Source organism: Coregonus lavaretus (genome assembly GCF_964263955.1).
Source record: "Coregonus lavaretus genome assembly, chromosome: 11".
NCBI classification, from domain to species: domain Eukaryota; kingdom Metazoa; phylum Chordata; class Actinopteri; order Salmoniformes; family Salmonidae; genus Coregonus; species Coregonus lavaretus.
In genome coordinates, this window is record NC_139998.1 from 47,241,060 (window position 1) to 47,260,597 (window position 19,538).

The following is a 19,538-nucleotide window of genomic DNA, read 5'->3' on the forward strand; positions in this document are numbered from 1 at the left end:
TATAAATCATACACACGACTATTAATCATACACATATTATTATTAACCATACACATATGACTATTCACCATACACATATGACTATTAACCATACACACATGACTATTAACCACACACATGACTATTAACCATACACACATGACAATTAACCATACACATGACTATTAACCATACACATGACTATAAATCAATCACATGACTATTAATCATACACATATGATTACTAACCATACACATATGACTATTCACCATACACACATGATTATTAACCATATACATATGATTATTAACCATACACATGACTATTAACCATACACGTATGATTATTAACCATACACGTATGACTATTAACCATAATCATATGATTATTAACCATACATATGACTATTAACCATACACGTATGATTATTAACCATACACGTATGACTATTAACCATAATCATATGATTATTAACCATACTATGAGTGTATCTAGGAAATAATCTGTGTAGGAAAGCTAAGCAGCCATGGCACTGATCTGCAAATGTTCTGAATTCCTCAGGTATGAAAGCATAGATGCATACATGTGTTTTCTCTCTAGTAAAATGCTTGACCTGTGGGAATGAGATTTTACAACTGTCAATGAGACGGGAGGATGAAATTCAGATCTCTCCCCCCCCCCCTGCCCCGATTTATGAAGTGCTACTGACTGGTATTCATTTTACTCAGTGCTTTGGCAACATGGGGCTACTCCTGTGTGTTTGTAATCAAAGGAGAGAGAAGGAGAGGGAGGGAGATGCTTGTTAATGCCTGTTTGTGAAAGCAACTTAATAGTTTGTAATGAAGGTAACAATGGGTGGAAGGAATGCAACTTGGCCTTACCCATACTTCTCAACATCAACATGTTTTAAATGCAAAGAGACCCATAGTATCCAAGACCACCACAAACCTATTAGACTGGCTGTGTCTTCAGAATGTTGTCTTCACGGCCAATTGTCCGTTGGGTTTCTTGTTAACCATATCTCTCTCTCTCTTTCTCTCCCCTCTCTTTCTCCCTCTCTCTCTCTCTCATTCTGGCAGGATGTCTGAGGCGCTGTCACAGCAGGAGAGAATCCAGGCTATAGCGGTAAGTGATGAGATCATCATGCCACATCATGCTACACTCTCACCCTCAAAACACTTTCTATACAGTATAATCTACTGCATACTCTGACATTACTGAGCAGGGAAACGATTGCAACACTTAATATGCTTACAGTGGGGAAAAAAAGTATTTAGTCAGCCACCAATTGTGCAAGTTCTCCCACTTAAAAAGATGAGAGAGGCCTGTAATTTTCATCATAGGTACACGTCAACTATGACAGACAAATGTATAATTTTTTTCTCCAGAAAATCACATTGTAGGATTTGTAATGAATTTATTTGCAAATTATGGTGGAAAATAAGTATTTGGTCACCTACAAACAAGCAAGATTTCTGGCTCTCACAGACCTGTAACTTCTTCTTTAAGAGGCTCCTCTGTCCGCCACTCGTTACCTGTATTAATGGCACCTGTTTGAACTTGTTATCAGTATAAAAGACACCTGTCCACAACCTCAAACAGTCACACTCCAAACTCCACTATGGCCAAGACCAAAGAGCTGTCAAAGGACACCAGAAACAAAATTGTAGACCTGCACCAGGCTGGGAAGACTGAATCTGCAATAGGTAAGCAGCTTTGTTTGAAGAAATCAACTGTGGGAGCAATTATTAGGAAATGGAAGACATACAAGACCACTGATAATCTCCCTCGATCTGGGGCTCCAAGCAAGATCTCACCCCGTGGGGTCAAAATGATCACAAGAACGGTGAGCAAAAATCCCAGAACCACACGGGGGGACCTAGTGAATGACCTGCAGAGAGCTGGGACCAAAGTAACAAAGCCTACCATCACTAACACACTACGCCGCCAGGGACTCAAATCCTGCAGTGCCAGACGTGTCCCCCTGCTTAAGCCAGTACATGTCCAGGCCCGTCTGAAGTTTGCTAGAGTGCATTTGGATGATCCAGAAGAGGATTGGGAGAATGTCATATGGTCAGATGAAACCAAAATATAACTTTTTGGTAAAAACTCCACTCGTCGTGTTTGGAGGACAAAGAATGCTGAGTTGCATCCAAAGAACACCATACCTACTGTGAAGCATGGGGGTGGAAACATCATGCTTTGGGGCTGTTTTTCTGCAAAGGGACCAGGACGACTGATCCGTGTAAAGGAAAGAATGAATGGGGCCATGTATCGTGAGATTTTGAGTGAAAACCTTCCATCAGCAAGGGCATTGAAGATGAAACGTGGCTGGGTCTTTCAGCATGACAATGATCCCAAACACACCGCCCGGGCAACGAAGGAGTGGCTTCGTAAGAACCATTTCAAGGTCCTGGAGTGGCCTAGCCAGTCTCCAGATCTCAACCCCATAGAAAATCTTTGGAGGGAGTTGAAAGTCCGTGTTGCCCAGCGACAGCCCCAAAACATCACTGCTCTAGAGGAGATCTGCATGGAGGAATGGGCCAAAATACCAGCAACAATGTGTGAAAGAAGACTTACAGAAAACGTTTGACCTGTGTCATTGCCAACAAAGGGTATATAACAAAGTATTGAGAAACTTTTGTTATTGACCAAATACTTATTTTCCACCATAATTTGCAAATAAATTCATTAAAAATCCTACAATGTGATTTTCTCATTTTGTCCGTCATAGTTGACGTGTACCTATGATGAAAATTACAGGCCTCTCTCATCTTTTTAAGTGGGAGAACTTGCACAATTGGTGGCTGACTAAATACTTTTTTCCCCCACTGTATATACAGTAGTAGATGGACTGGCTTGGGTTTGATGGATTTTATTGGAGATTTCCTCCTCCACTTTCATTTACGTCTTGAGCTTTCCATAGGTGTTCCATGAGTGTTTCTCGAGCGTTCATCTTTAGTGGCTTTAATCATTCATTCTTACCAACTGGGAAGGAGAATTAAAACCTTTGATCCCTAAGCCCATGTCTTTCAGCGTCTTCCTCCAAAGACACCCCAAACTCTCTCTCTCCTCTCCCTCTATCTCGCTCTCCTTCTAACTATCTTTTTTCGCTATGTCTTAATCTGCCCTACACATACTGTACACAAACACACACACACATAAACTAATTTATCTTTAAAGATTCTGCCTTATTATAACTCTGCCTGGATGGAGAGAGAGGAGAGAGGTACTCACTTGTCTCCATCTCTACCTCCATCTCTACCCCTCTCTCTCTCTCTCTCTCTCTCTTTCTCCCTCCCCTTCTCCCTCTCTCTCTCGCTCTCTCTCTCTCTCTCTCTCTCTCTCTCTCTCCCTCTCTGTCTCCTTTTCTCATTCTTTCAATTTAATTCTGTCCCTTTTCAATAATGCTGCATGAGCAAAACCTACAGATAGACCTAGCCAAGGCCAGTGCTGCAGGCTGCACAGTTTAAATGGGCACTGTAAAAAACAATGCTAACAAACACTCACTTCCAATACAGCCTCATGCCAATACCCTCAACACCCCTGGCATTTCCCATATTTCTCACCACTCTTCTATTTGTATGCCCTATGTCATCCATAACGCTAATAAAACAATTTAGCTTAAGAACACAGTTATTCTGCCTACATGGGAATTTAACCCACAACTGTAGTGTTATGAACTCTGCACTCTAACCAACTGAGACACCAGGCCAGCCATCTTCACTGTAGTACTATGGCTGACCCTGTAAAACAACACATTTCACTGCACCTATCTGGTGTATGTGACAATAAAACATATACAGTACCAGTCAAACGTTTGGACACACCTACTAATTCAAAGGTTTTTCTTTATTTTTTACTATTTTCTACATTGTAGAATTATAAGGAAGACATCAAAACTATGAAATAACACATATGGAATCATGTAGTAACCAAAAAGGTGTTAAACAAATCAAAATATATTTTATATTTGACATTCTTCAAAGTAGCCACCCTTTGCCTTGATAACAGCTTTGCACACTCTAGTCACTAAGCTCTTCAGTAAGGCCATTATACTGCCAATGTTTGACTATGGAGATTGCATGGCTGTGTGCTCGAGTTTATACACCTGTTAGCAACGGGTGTGGCTGAAGCAGCCGAATCCCCCTGAGAATTTTGATTGTATGGACATTCAAAACTGGCCAAAATAGATCAGGCGCTTTGAAAGGTACAGAGTAGCTTCAGAATTAAATGTGAAAAATGTGGCATTTCAAGTTAATACACTGATTTACTCTATGGGTGATGAAGCAGAGGATATATTAAATGTTTCACCGTTGATTGAGGAAGAGAAATGTAACTACAGTGCCGTTAAAGACTGCTTTGAAATGCATTTCCTATGGCGATACAACATTGTATTTGAGAGAGCTAGGTTTAATGTGCGCAAACAGGAGCAGGGTAAAACCGCTGACAGCATTATCACAGCTGTTCACAAGCTAGCGGAACATTGTCAGTTTGGTGCACTCAGGGAAGAACTGATCCGAGATCGGATTGTAGTGGGGAATAAGAAATATCTCACTTTCTGAAAAGTTACAGTTGGATTCACAGCTTACCTTGTCCAAAGCTGTAAACCAGGTTAGGCAAAGTGAGACAGTAAAATAAACAGCAGGCGATGCTGTGAGGAAATACAGTAGTCGATGCAGTGAGGAAATACATGCATTTTCCTAAAGTGCTAAAAAAAAACAGAGGGGAACACAGAACAGAGACAGACGTGGAGAAAACAATCACAGACAGCGCCAGTAGCCAGTTCAAGTATTTGTCGCAAATGTTTGGAAATCCCCTTTCCACAGCTGGAAAGATTGCCCAGCAAATGATGGAAACGTCACAGGAGAGGACACTTTTCAGCGGTCTGTTGATCAGCATGAGGAGGAGGAGCAGTCACAGTAGGACAGCATCTTTCTGGGGGAAGTCAGGGAAAACAACGCTGGCTGGCACTCAGACATTAAACTCAATGGGGAGGTTGTGCCATTGAAACTAGGCACAGGGGCAGCAGTGACATCAATCCCCACTAGTCTGTATTTATTTTTGTTTTATTTATTTCACCTTTATTTAACCAGGTAAGCCAGTTGAGAACAAGTTCTCATTTACAACTGCGACCTGGACAAGATAAACCAAAGCAGTGCGATAAAAACAACAACACAGAGTTACATATGGGGTAAAACAAAACATAAAGTCAAAAATACCACAGAAAATATATATACAGTGTGTGCAAATGTAGCAAGTTATGGAGGTAAGGCAATAAATAGGCCATAGTGCAAAATAATTACAATTAGTATTAACACTGGAATGATAGATGTGCAAGAGATGATGTGCAAATAGAGATACTGGGGTGCAAATGAGCAAAATAAATAACAATATGGGGATGAGGTAGTTGAGTGGGCTAATTTCAGAAGGGCTGTGTACAGGTGCAGTGATCAGTAAGGTGCTCTGACAACTGATGCTTAAAGTTAGTGAGGGAGATAAGAGTCTCCATCTTCAGATATTTTTGCAGTTCGTTCCAGTCATTGGCAGCAGAGAACTGGAAGGAATGGCGGCCAAAGGAGGTGTTGGCTTTGGGGATGACCAGTGAGATTTTCCTGCTGGAGCGCATACTATGGGTGAGTGTTGCTATGGTGACCAATGAGCTAAGATAAGGCAGAGATTTGCCTAGCAGTGATTTATAGATGGCCTGGAGCCAGTGGGTTTGGCGACGAATATGTAGTGAGGACCAGCCAACAAGAGCGTACAGGTCACAGTGGTGGGTAGTATATGGGGCTTTGGTGACAAAACGGATGGCACTGTGATAGACTACATCCAATTTGCTGAATAGAGTGTTGGAGGCTATTTTGTAAATGACATAGCCGAAGTCAAGGATCGGTAGGATAGTCAGTTTTATGAGGGCATGTTTGGCAGCATGAGTGAAGGAGGCTTTGTTGCGAAATAGGAAGCCGATTCTAGATTTAATTTTGGATTGGAGATGCTTAATGTGAGTCTGGAAGGAGAGTTTACAGTCTAACCAGACACCTAGGTATTAGTAGTTGTCCACATACTCTAGGTCAGACCCGTCGAGAGTAGTGATTCTAGTCGGGTGGGCGGGTGCCAGCAGCGTTCGATTGAAGAGCATGCATTTAGTTTTACTAGTGTTTAAGAGCAGTTGGAGGCTACGGAAGGAGTGTTGTATGGCATTGAAGCTCGTTTGGAGGTTTGTTAACACAGTGTCCAATGAAGGACCAGATGTATACAAAATGGTGTCGTCTGCATAGAGGTGGATCTGAGAGTCACCAGCAGCAAGAGCGACATCATTGATATACACGGAGAAAAGAGTCGGCCCAAGAATTGAACCCTGTGGCACCCCCATAGAGACTGCCATAGGTCCAGACAACAGGCCCTCCGATTTGACACATTGAACTCTATCTGAGAAGTAGTTGGTGAACCAGGCGAACCAGTCATTTGAGAAACCAAGGCTATTTAGTCTGCCAATAAGAATGCGGTGGTTGACAGAGTCGTAAGCCTTTGCCAGGTCGATGAAGACGGCTGCACAGTACTGTCTATTATCGATTGCGGTTATAATATCGTTTAGGACCTTGAGCGTGGCTGAGGTGCATCCATGACCAGCTCGGAAACCGGATTGCATAGCGGAGAAGGTACGGTGGGATTCGAAATGGTCGGTGATCTTATATAAGTTTGTTAACTTAGCTTTCCAAAACTTTCGAAAGGCAGGGCAGGATGGATATAGGTCTGTAACAGTTTGGATCTAGAGTGTCACCCCCTTTGAAGAGGGGGATGACCGCGGCAGCTTTCCAATCTCTGGGGATCTCAGACGTTACGAAAGAGAGGTTGAACAGGCTAGTAATAGGGGTTGCGACAATTTCTGCGGCTATTTTTAGAAAAAAAGGGTGATTTGTGGGGGGGGGGGGGGGGGGGGGGGGGGCATGGGCAAGTTGCAGCGGAGGGTGCAGAGCTGGTGGCCGGGGTAGTGGTAGCCAGGTGGAAAGCATGGCCAGCCGTAGCAAAATGCTTGTTGAGATTCTCGATTATTGTAGATTTATCGGTGGTGATAGTGTTTCCTAGCCTCAGTGCAGTGGGCAGCTGGGAGGAGGTGCTCTTATTCTCCATGGACTTTACAGTGTCCCAAAACCTTTTGGAGTTAGTGCTACAGGATACACATTTCTGTTTGCAAAAGCTAGCCTTTGCTTTCCTAACTGCTTGTGTATATTGGTTCCTAACTTCCCTGAAAAGTTGCATATCGCGGGGGCTATTCGATGCTAATGCAGTACGCCACAGGATGTTTTTGTGCTGGTCAAGGGAAGTCAAGTCTGAGGAGAACCAGGGGCTATATCTGTTCTTAGTTCTGAATTTTTTGAATGGGGCATGCTTATTTAAGATTGAGAGGAAAGCACTTTTAAAGAACAACCAGGCATCCTCTACTGACGGAATGAGATCGATATCCATCCAGGATACCTGGGCCAGGTCAATTAGGAAGGCCTGCTCGCTACTGTATAGCTACAGTAGAGATGGCCCTTTGCTCCCTACAAACAAAAAACTGTACGGGCCCAGTAATAAGATATTACCAGTGGGACGGCAGATGGTGAGTAAACTGGAGAGTAAAGACAAAAGTGCCATCCAGCCTGTCTTCGTCATTGACTCTCTGGCCAGATCGTTGCTGGGGCTGCCAGCAATTGATGCATTGCAACTCATTGAGAGAGTGAGCGAACTGGAGGACCCAGGGAAGGTTTTCAAAAAGAAATTCCCCAAAGTGTTTTCTGGCCTAGGAAGACTAGAAGGTAACTACAAAATCCGCCTGAAGGAGGATGCCGTCCCCTATGCCCTTACCACCCCCTGCCGTGTGTCTATCCCTTTATTGGCCAAAGTAAAAGAAGAGTTGGCGAGGATGGAATAAATTGGGTCTGTGTCTAAAATGGAGAGTCCCACTGACTGGTGTGCAGGGATGGTGGTGGTCCCAAAAGCCAATGGGGACATTAGGATCTGTGTCGACATGACTGACTTGAATGAGGCACTCGGCAGAGAGAGACACATCTTACCATCAGTGGAGCAGTCGCTGGCTCAGTTGGATGGCTCACAGGTCTTCATAAAGCTGGATGCCCACTCAGGCATCTGTCAGATACCCCTGTCACCAGACAGTAGGGCACTCACAACGTTTATAACACCGTTTGGCCGGTACTGTTTCAACGTTTTGCCATTTGGAATCGCTTCTGGTTCTGAGCATTTCCAAAGACGCATGTCCCAGCTGTTGGATGGGCTGAGGGGCATCATAGATGACGTGCTCTTGTGCGGACAGGACAGAGCAGAACATGATGAAAGACTTACAGCAGTTCTGACCAGACTCCAGGAGACTGGCCTGAAACTCAATGAAAAATGCACTTTCGCACAGTCAGTGGTCTTGTTCTTGGGACACAGTGCAGCTGGAACAGAGCCAGACAAGATCAGCACCATCACATGCCCATCCCCCAGAACATGGCTGAAGTCAGGACCTTCTTAGGCATGGCCACATATGTGGGTAAGTTCTTCCCACAATTTTCAGACACAACCAAACCCCTGAGAGACTTTAAGCCAAAGAGAATGACTGGTCATGGGGTCACATGCAACAGGCGGCGTTTGACAAAATCAAAGGAGACCTCACAGAGAGTGCTGGCCCAGTACTGTACCCACGCTAAGACAAAGGTGTCAGCAGATGCATCATCGTTTGGGCTTGGGGCGGTCCTCACACAGATGCAAGACAACATGGAATGACGTCCAGTAGCATACATCTCACAAAGCTTATCCGACACAGAGTAAAGGTATGCACAAGTGGAGAAGGAGGCGTTGGCTATCACATGGGCATGTGAAAAGCTCAGCCAATACCTTATTACCTTATCCCCCCAGTGTTCCCCCACCCCCCAGTGTTCCCCCACCCCAAGTGTCCCCCTACCCCTCAATGTTCCCCCACCCCACAGTGTCCCCCCAACCCCCAGTCTACCCCCATCCCGCAGTGTCCCCCCACCCCACTGTTCCCCCACCACCCAGTGTCCCCCCGCCCCCTAGTGTCCCTCCACCCCCCAGTGTCCCCCCACCCCTCAGTGTCCCCCCAGTGTCCCCTCCCCCCATCCCCCAGTGTTACCTCCCCACCACCCCCCAGTGTCCCTCCACTCCCCAGTGTCCCCCCAACCCCCAGTGTTCCCCCACCCCCAGTGTCCCCCCACCCCCCAGTGTCCCCCAACCCCCAGTCTTCCCCCACCACCTAGTGTGCCCCACCCCCCAGTGTTTCCTCCACACCCCAGTGTCCCCCAACCCCCAGTCTTCCCCCACCCCCCAGTGTCCCCCCACCCCACTGTTCCCCGACCCCCAGTGTCCCCCCACCCCCCAATGTTCCCCCACCCCCAGTGTCCCCCCACCCCCCAGTGTCTCTCTACCCCCCAGTGTCCCCCCACCCCCCAGTGTCCCCCCACCCCACTGTCCCCCCACCCCTCAGTGTTCCCCTCAGTGTTCCCCTCAGTGTGTGTCGGTCCTGGTGGTTATGGGTGTGCTCTCTTCAATGCCTTCCCGGGCGTCGGGCGAGGCTTGGTCCTTTCCGCCCTTGGAAAATCCCTTTGGGCCGTGGGTGGGGGCTTCGCCCTGCTGGCATCTCGGGGTGGGTGGGGGCGAGCTCACCCACTGATGGGAGCGGCCATTCGTATTGTCTTTGTTTTATATTGTTGTTGTTTAAAAAAAAAAAAGCCCTTATCCCATTGCCACCAATCTTCCTCTAAATCTGAAAGAATCAAATAGGTATTGCCAATAATAGCTGCACCTTGCCATCTAATAGGCTGATAGCTTCAACAATATTGCTCACACCTATCCAATTATTCTCTGATAAACAAGTGCCTGGATGTTGGGACAAGTGGATTGTCTTTGATTGGGTTTTAGTTGGCAGGCTTATAGCAGGCTTGGCAGGTGTATTGTATTTCTATGGCTTGTAGCTGGCTTGTAGCTGGCTTGTAGCTGGCTTGTAGCTGGCTTGAGCTGGCTTGGAGCTGGCTTGGAGCTGGCTTGTCTGGAGACAGAGAGGAAGTCATGCAGAGTATGGCCAGATCTTTTTAACATAATACCCTGCCACCAGTGGCGGTATGTGCTGTTTAAATTTAGGGATAAAATGTATAAACAATAGAAACATTTATGAACATGACGTTATTTCTATTACAGCATATTGGATGACTGTCATTCATATTCCATTCACCCAGCTCAATGTAACATCGATAGGTTTAGGCTACTACTCAAATGTTCCCTATATCCATTATGAGGTTGTTACAACCAAGACTACGAATGAACGTTTATAACATAGGTGCACAGGTCTAGAGACAAATTGGAGTAATCGAGGTGACAGACAGTGGCACATTCAATACCGCCTTGCACACTCTTGCCTGCATCTAGCTGATCTATGGTGTAATCATTAGTCCAAACAGTTGCAAACGAGAGTTTCTATTGGACATATTCAGGTAGGTTTATCACCGTTTTGTTCCGATTGCTTCCGTTTAGGAATTGTTTTTCAACAGAATCGGTGGAATGAATACACCCCTGATAACCCACAGTTCACATTCATAGCAGCCACATACAAACAGCATCATAACTCGTTGTATAATTCCTTCTCGTATGTACGTGCTCTCCTCCACTCACCTTCCCTTGTGGACTTCAGTGCTCAACACAACAGCTGTCAACACAAGCTAACCACTACACACAGCCTACATCGTTGTCACCATATTAGCTAACGTTATAGCTACTAGAACTAATGCTTTAGTAAACCCGCTACAATCATGCAGTACAGTGTACAGCAAGCGGTTTAGCAGTTGCACCGGAGGGCCCTGGTGGCAATACATTTATAAAACTGAAAGCTTACCTTGACTTGGAAGAGTTCCAGTGTTGGATAGCCTTGGCCAGCTAGCTAACAAATAGCATTCCTCGCTGTTTGAGCCGGGTGTTTGAGTAGGCTAAATTAGCTAGCTGCATTAGCAAGCTAAGTAGGCTAAGTGAAAGTGAAAAGAATACAACTAAATATAGTTCTCTCTCTCTCTCTCTCTTGCTCTCTCTCTCTTTCTGTCTCTGCTGCTTCTCCTTAATTTTTTAAGAAATTAATTTGTTCAAAACTGTTCAACTATTGTCTTTCTCTCTCTTTGAGTCAACTACTCACCACATGTTATGCACTGTAGTGCTAGCTAGCTGTAGCTTATGCTTTCAGTACTAGATTAATCCTCTGATCCTTTGATTGTGTGGACAACATGTCAGTTCATGCTGCAAGAGCTCTGATTGGTTGGAGGACATCCTCCGGAAGTCGTCATAACTACTGTGTAAGTCTATGGAAGGTGGTGAGAACCATGAGCCTCCTAGGTTTTGTATCGAAGTCAATGTGCCTAGAGGAGGACAGAAACTAGCTGTCCTCAGGCTACACCATGGTGCTACCCGAGAGAGTGCTGTTGACGCTACTGTAGACCTTCATTGCAAAACAGTGTGTTTTAATCAGTTATTTGGTGACATGTGAACATATTTAGTATAGTTGTATCTAAAAAGGACAACTTTTTTAAATGTTTCACTACTTTTATTTTTATGAAATTCACTGAGTAGGATGGTTCTCCCCTTCCTCCTCTGAGGAGCCTCCTCTGCCTGGCACAATGAGAAATGCACGGCTCATTGTGTGTTTGTGTGTGTGTGTGTGTGAGTGTATGTGTGTGTTGTTGTTGGGAAGGACAGAGGGAGGTGCTCATTTCGGAAGTGGGTTGCTCATTTGATTGTTACATGGAACTTTGCTGACAAGCTTCTTAAATACCAGCCCCTCGTATCACGCTTGGACAGCCTGGGATAAAAGTGCAAGTTGATGGCCATGTACATAGGCTTACGGTATGTGGCCTTCAGATGGCAGGCCTGTCTAAGACTATGGCAAAGTAACTTGCAAGGTACTGCTCTGTTTCAGCCGTTATGGGCAACCTAGCTGTGTGGACAAGAAGGTGCTTTTTGTATCCTTAAGTGTCCTTGTATCACAGAACTGTGAAATGTTTGAATACTTCTTGATGTTGTATGATTTGTGGATTAAAATAAAGTATTTAAAATGTGTGTATGTGTGTGTGTGCGTGCGTGCGTGCGTGCGTGTGTGCGTGTGTGTGTGTGTGTGTTTGCGTGCATGTGTTAATGTGCGTGCGTGTGTGTTTGGGAAGTTGAATATGAAGTCCAAGTCATCTTAGGGCATAAGAGAGGACACTTTAGTCACGCCATGTGTTCCTTTAACCTCAAATCAACCATTTCTATCCAGCAAACCTTCTCTATGCTCAACATAGAGCACATATTGATTTAGATTAGTCATCTTATCCAGCACTGTATGAAGTTCAGCCTAGAATGCCCTTTCAAACAACTCTTTCATATTCAAATACCAAGCCTGAAGGAGGGACACTGTGACATAGCACATGCCAGAGTATGTAATTGTTGAACGGGGCAGCTCTTTAGGAGGAGAGTGTCTATGGTTTCCTCTGTACTTAGTAGGGGGGAATGGCCTAGTAAATCTTATCTCTGTAGTTGGTCGCTACAGCCACAGGGTCTGTGTCAGGAGTGTGGCTCTTCTAACAGTGTGGACCTTTCATTTCTTTATTGCTATGATCTGTGGTAGATTGTATTTACTGAGGAGATTGAATGGACAGTCTGGACACAGTAGCCTCTCTGTAAATACACGAGAGAATAAAAAGTATTTGTGTATATTTCTGTGCACACTTGAATATGGTTAGTACTGGTCTTTAGTAGATGAAAAGTTTGTTTTTGTTTTTTATTCCAGCTGAGGAGCCCAACATACAAACAAATGAGGCCAAATATCAGTTGCTCTGGGCATTTAATGCCGTAATGGTCCATTCACTGATAACTCACTGTTCTGTCACTGTTTACTAGAAAACGTAGACGATCCTAGTGTTGCTGGCACTATTCCCCAATCCACTGAGCAACAGGAACCTACAGGGGTAGAACAGGTTGCCAATGTTTCGTAGGGTGATCATACCATCCCTACTCCGTCCATTCGTCCTCTTTACCCTGACTGTCTTTCCTCAAACTGACCGTCTTAAAAGTAAGACTTTTAAGCAGGTCAACATTCACAAGGCCACAGGGCCAGACGGATTACCAGGACGTGTACTCCGAGCATGTGCTGACCAACTGGCAAGTGTCTTCACTGACATTTTCAACATGTCCCTGACTGAGTCTGTAATACCAACATGTTTCAAGCAGACCACCATAGTCCCCGTGCCCAAGGACACTAAGATAACCTGCCTAAATGACTACCAACACGTAGCACTGACGTCTGTAGCCATGAAGTGCTTTGAAAGGCTGGTCATGGCTCACATCAACACCATTATCCCAGAAACCCTAGACCCACTCCAATTTGCATACCGCCCCAACAGATCCACAGATGATGCAATCTCTATTGCACTCCACACTGCCCTTTCCCACCTGGACAAGAGGAACACCTACATGAGAATGCTATTCATTGACTACAGCTCAGCATTCAACACCATAGTGCCCTCAAAGCTCACCACTAAGGTAAGGATCCTGGGACTAAACACCTCCCTCTGCAACTGGATCCTGGACTTCCTGACGGGCCGCCCCCAGGTGGTAAGGGTAGGTAACAACACATCTGCCACACTGATCCTCAACACGGGGGCCCCTCAGGGGTGCGTGCTCAGTCCCCTCCTGTACTCCCTGTTCACCCATGACTGCATGGCCAGGCACGACTCCAACACCATCATTAAAAGTTTGCCGACGACACAACAGTGGTAGGCCTGATCACAGACAACGATGAGACAGCCTATAGGGAGGAGGTCAGAGACCTGGCCGTGTGGTGCCAGGATAACAACCTCTCCCTCAACGTGACCAAGACAAAGGAGATGATTGTGGACTACAGGGAAAAAAAAGAGGACTGAGCACGCCCCCATTCTCATCGACGGGGCTGTAGTGGAACAGGTTGAGAGCTTCAAGTTCCTTGGTGTCCACATCACCAACGAACTATCATGGTCCAAACACACCAAGACAGTCGTGAAGAGGGCATGACAAAGCCTATTCCCCCTCAGGAGACTGAAAAGATTCGGCATGGGTCCTCAGATCCTCAAAAAATTCTACAGCTGCACCATCGAGAGCATCCTGACTGGTTGCATCACCGCCTGGTATGGCAACTGCTTGGCCTCCGACCGCAAGGCACTACAGAGGGTAGTGCGTACGGCCCAGTACATCACTGGGGCCAAGCTTCCTGCCATCCAGGACCTCTATACCAGGCGGTGTCAGAGGAAGGCCCTCAAAATTGTCAAAGACTCCAGCCCCCCTAGTCATAGACTGTTCTCCCTGCTACTGCACGGCAAGCGGTACCGGAGTGCCAAGTCTAGGTCCAAAAGACTTCTCAACAGCTTCTACCCCAAAGCCATAAGACTCCTGAACAGCTAATCATGGCTACCCAGACTATTTGCACTGCCCCCCCACCCCATCTTTTTACGCTGCTGCTACTCTGTTAATTATTTATGCACAGTCACTTTAACTCTACCCACATGTACATATTACTTTAACTACCTCAACTAGCCGGTGCCCCCGCACATTGACTCTGCACCGGTACCCCCCTGTATATATAGCCTCCCTACTGTTATTTTATTTTACTTCTGCTCTTTTTTTTCTCAACACTTTTTTGTTGTTGTTTTATTTCACTTTTTTATTAAAAATAAATGCACTGTTGGTTAAGGGCTGTAAGTAAGCATTTCACTGTAATGTCTGCACCTGTTGTATTCGGCGCATGTGGCCAATAAAATTTGATTTGATTTGATTCTACCCTGATACTGACAGTATTTTCCATATGCACCAATAGGAGAAGAGGAAGAGGCAGACAGAGATCGAGAACAAGAAGAGGCAGCTGGAAGACGACAGGAGACAGCTTTCACACCTCAAGGTAAGAAGGGGGACAGGATTGGACACTGGGGGCAGGGGGGCACTGAGGGGTGGGGGACACTGGGGGATGGGGGGACACTGGGAAGTGGGGGGGCACTGGGAGGGTGGAGGGACACTGGGAGGGTGGAGGGACACTGGGGGGTGGGGGAAACTGGGGGGGACACTGGGGGGTGACTGACTGGAGGGTGGGGGACACTGGGGGTGGGGGACACTGGGGGGGACTTGGGGGTGGGGGACACTGCGGGGGAACACTGAGGGTTGGGGGGACACTGAAGGGTGGGGGGGACACTGGGGTGGAACTGGGGGACACAGAGTGGTGGGGGGACACGGGGGGAACTGGGGGGTGGGGGACACTGGGGGGGGACACTGAGGGGTGGGGAGACACTGGGAGGTGGGGGGACACTGAGGGGGGACACTGGGGGTAGGGGACACTGGGGGGACACTGGGGGGTGGTGAACACTGGGGGGTGGGGAGACGCTGGGGGGTGGGGGAAACTGAGGGATGGGGACACTGGGGGGGACAGTTATGTGGGCTACACATTACAATGGAATTGGGTGCAGGAGCATTGGAAAGTTCAGTTTTATTGGAACTTAAAAGATTGCAGTAGTGGTTGTCATGGCAACTCAGAGACTCTGGAAAACAAATGTCTTGGTCGTCTATCTCTACCTCTTGTATCACTTAAATATCAGAGAGTCATGCTCTGGTACGTCATGCTTTGGTAAGGCTATTCAGACATTTTAACGTAGTGTTTTTTTTTTGATGGAGCTCGACATCCAATATCTGAAATTGCACTGAGTGTGGTGGCTTGAGTATGATGGTTTCCTACGCCCTTTCCTTTTAATATATTGTTTATTTATGAGTGCTGCGTTGATGCATCAGATTTTAGTGGGGTAGTTAACCGTGCCAGTAAGGCTTGGCAGTGAGTTTGCAAGGGTCTGGCAGGAACTGGGCACCAAGTCCTAAAAGTCTAGAGGGGTAGAGGGGAGTCTCTATGGAATGGGCACAGCAGGAGAGCACTCTGGGATCTTAAAGGGCTGGGGCTGGTAGAATTGAACTCCTTCGCTGGGCATCAGTAAAGGGTGAATGTGTGTGTGCACGCATGTGTGTGTGTTTGCATAAGTGTGTGTGTCCATGTGTGTTTGAGTGCCTTCATGTGCGCGTGTGCATGTGTGTGTTTGCGTGCGTGTGTCTGTGTGTGTGTGTCTGTGTGTGTGTGTCTGTGTGTGTGTGTCTGTGTGTGTGTGTCTGTGTGTGTATTCAAGGGTCCTGAAGGCACATGGCTGGCCAGAGGAGGCCCTATGCTCAGACAGCGGAAGAAGAAGAATCCCTCTGAATAAAAATACCAAAAAGTTTGGCTTAAAGGACATCCTGTTTTGAGGCAGGAAAAAAACACACTTCCCCTGCTAAATATGCAGCGCATTGTCTTGCCCTGCTGTACTTTCAGCTAGTTTAGCTGCATTCTTGTATAGTGGAAATTGTGTTTGGCGTTGTCGCTTTTGCTTGCGTTGCTTTTTGCTTTTATTCGGTTTCTTATACTGCAGTTTGTGGCCTCTGAAACATTTAAACATACACTTTCATCGCTTTACAATTACCATTCACTTCAGTTATAATTCACTTTTTGAAACAACAAGAGTAAACCCTTTTATTAGATTAACTTGTACCAAACTCCATATTGGATTCTACTACTGTTCTATTTTCTTATGTTTGTTTGTTGAATGGATGGACTGAGGGTGAATGGATAGTAGCAGGCCTCCACATAGGATGCATTCCAAATGGCAATCTATTCCCTAAGTAGTGCACTACTTTTAACCAGGGCCCATAGTGGGAACAGCGTGCCATTTGGACCGCCTACATAGTCATCAGTGAGGCAGCTAATACAGCTATCCCAACGAGAGCAGAGAGAGAGCCGGCAGGCCAGCCAGAGAGAGATAAGATCCAAAAACTGGATTCATTAGCAGTTTCCATGGAGCTCAACTGCCCAGTCAGCAGGCACACTGAACAGAGAGAGAGAGAGAGAGAGAGAGAGAGAGAGAGAGAGAGAGAGAGAGAGAGAGAGAGAGAGAGAGAGAGAGAGAGAGAGAGAGAGAGGTACATAGATAGATAGAAACAGAGAGATAAATATTCAACCTATATTTATCTGTTTATTTATTTTCCCTTTCATACTTCAACTATTTGCACATTGTTACAACACTGTACATAGCCAATAATATAACATTTGTTTATTGTCTATTCCCTTTGCTTTGGCAATGTAAATATATGCTTCCCATGCTAATAAAGCCCTTTAAATTGAAATGGAATTGAGAGAAAGAGAGCAATAAATAGAGAGAAACATATGTAGAGATAGAAGCAGATAGAGAGAGAAAGAGAGCAATAAATAGAGAGAAACAGATGTAGCTCAATTGGTAGAGCATGGCGCTTGTAACGCCAGGGTAGTGGGTTCGATCCCCGGGACCACCCATATGTAAAAATGTATGCACACATGACTGTAAGTCGCTTTGGATAAAAGCGTCTGCTAAATGGCATATTATTTATATTAGAGAAAGAGAGTGATAAATAGAGAGAAACAGAAACAGAGAGCGTGTGAGAGAGAGAGAGAGAGAGAGAGAGAGAGAGAGAGAGAGAGAGAGAGAAGGAGAGAGAGATAGAGGGGGAATATAAATAGGGAGAGAGAGAGAGAGGCAGGAAGCTAAATGTTGAGTGAATTCAGACCTGTATGGCTGACCAATAGCAGTGTGCCTGTTCAGTTGGCTAGCTGCCCTGTATCATTCTACACCCCTACTTTTGACAAACCCAGTCAAATTATTTGACAGCGCACACTAACCCCGCCCATGATAACGTCTTTGAATCCCCATTGGTCCTCTCGACCAATGTGATAGAGAATAATTGTAATTATAATATATGCCATTTAGCAGATGCTTTTATCCAAAGCAACTTAGTCATGCGTTCATACATTTTTACATGCTCTACCAACTGAGCTACAAAGGCCCATTGCCTAACAGTCAGTGTAGAAATAGAACCACTGATTACTGATTACATTGATACAAGTATTGAAATATAAAAACTACACAAACATACAAATCTGACACATCCAAAGACACCTGCTAAATAGTGATGACTTGTGTGTATCGTGTAATGTTTGGTCCCCTCTCGTGAGTGTGTTCCTGACAGTGTGTTAGAATGTTGATGTAGCCGGGCTCCGATGGCTCCCTTGTTTAGAAAGGTCAATCTGCTGATTAGAGGAAGGGACTGGTCCCCACGGAAACCACGCAAGGACACTAATAGTCAGGTGAGTGGGCCACCGAACGGCAGTGACACGTCAGGATAAACACACATTCCAAATAGTGGGCTAAGAACTCCCTTCTTTATGCAAACACAACAGGCATTAAGCGTAAAAAACATTTATCAATATGGTATATGTTAAGTGACCAGTGTGTGTGCATTCTGTTTTTTTCAGTCTCATAGCAGACATTGTTGTTTCATTTGTATTTATTTTTGATTAGTGCAGGGATTTGGACAGTATAGACTATTGGTCGTGGGGATGGCCAACAGGGCTGCGAGAGGACAGGTCAATGCCCTCCCAATCAATCAATGAAATGGACTGAAATCCAACTCCTCAATTTGTATTGGACCGTTATTGTTGATAAAGATTCTTTCGATTTCTTAATTGAATTTCAATACATTTCCTGAGTTGATTGAGTAATAAAAATAGAAATGGCCCCAACCCTGATGGACACAGGAAGTACGGCAGTAAAACAGGAAAGGATGTCCATTTGGGACTCACAGTACCACAATATGCAGCTTGTTTCTTATAGTTATAGTTTTCTGTCAATTTGTATTCAGTTCAACTTCAATTTGGAAATATGACAAGGCTATTGAGAAGCTATTACAGTGTCTTGCACATAACTTTGCTTGTCTGATCATGTTTGATTTGTAGAAAAAAAAGTATAATGTGAAGCTAACTGTTGAGTGTGTGTGTGTGTGTGTGTGTGTGTCTATGAGTGTGCATATCTACAGTATGTGTGTTGTTTGTTTAAGGGGCATCGTGCTCCGCTGGAACAATGAATCAAACACATGTGCGGTATCTGCTGTGGCTGTCCTCTTGCATCCACCGTGTCGACGGTGTGTGTGTGTGCGCGTGCGTGCGTGTCTGTGGAAGGGTGTGAACAGGCGATGATGTCACCCAATCATAGAGTCCACCAGGGGAGGGACAGGGAGAGAGGGAGGGGCAGGGAGAAAGGATATGCAGAGGGATGAGAGAGAGAGAGAGAGAGAGAGAGAGAGAGAGAGAGAGAGAGAGAGAGAGAGAGAGAGAGAGAGAGAGAGAGAGAGAGAGAGAGAGAGAGAGAGAGAGAATGGAGAGGAGAAAGGAGGAGGAGGAGAGAAAGGAGGGGAAGGACGAGGAGAGAGCGTATAGACTTTAGAGAGGTAGAGTAGAGAGGATTGTGACAGCAGATTTTCTCTCCCTGTGGCATCAAAGAGAGGTGGCAGGGATATGGAAACTGATCATGACAGGAGTTCTCTTTACACATAAATACATAATGATTTGTACGCACCAAGACTAGCAAGAGAGAAAGAGATACAGAGACAGCGAGACAGAGATAGAGACATAGAGAGA

General features: G+C 45.6%; 1 protein-coding gene across 1 annotated transcript in view; it reads left to right on the forward strand.

Moving 5' to 3' along the window:
• The window catches only part of LOC311137114 (paralemmin-1-like), a 59,679-nt gene that overhangs the window by 22,338 nt on the left and 17,803 nt on the right, over positions 1 to 19,538 (forward strand). The window contains exons 2-3 of the mRNA XM_084171453.1: positions 1,060 to 1,105; positions 14,844 to 14,924. Coding sequence (XP_084027579.1) covers positions 1,060 to 1,105; positions 14,844 to 14,924 — 127 coding nt within the window. The remainder of the gene's footprint in view (positions 1 to 1,059; positions 1,106 to 14,843; positions 14,925 to 19,538) is intronic.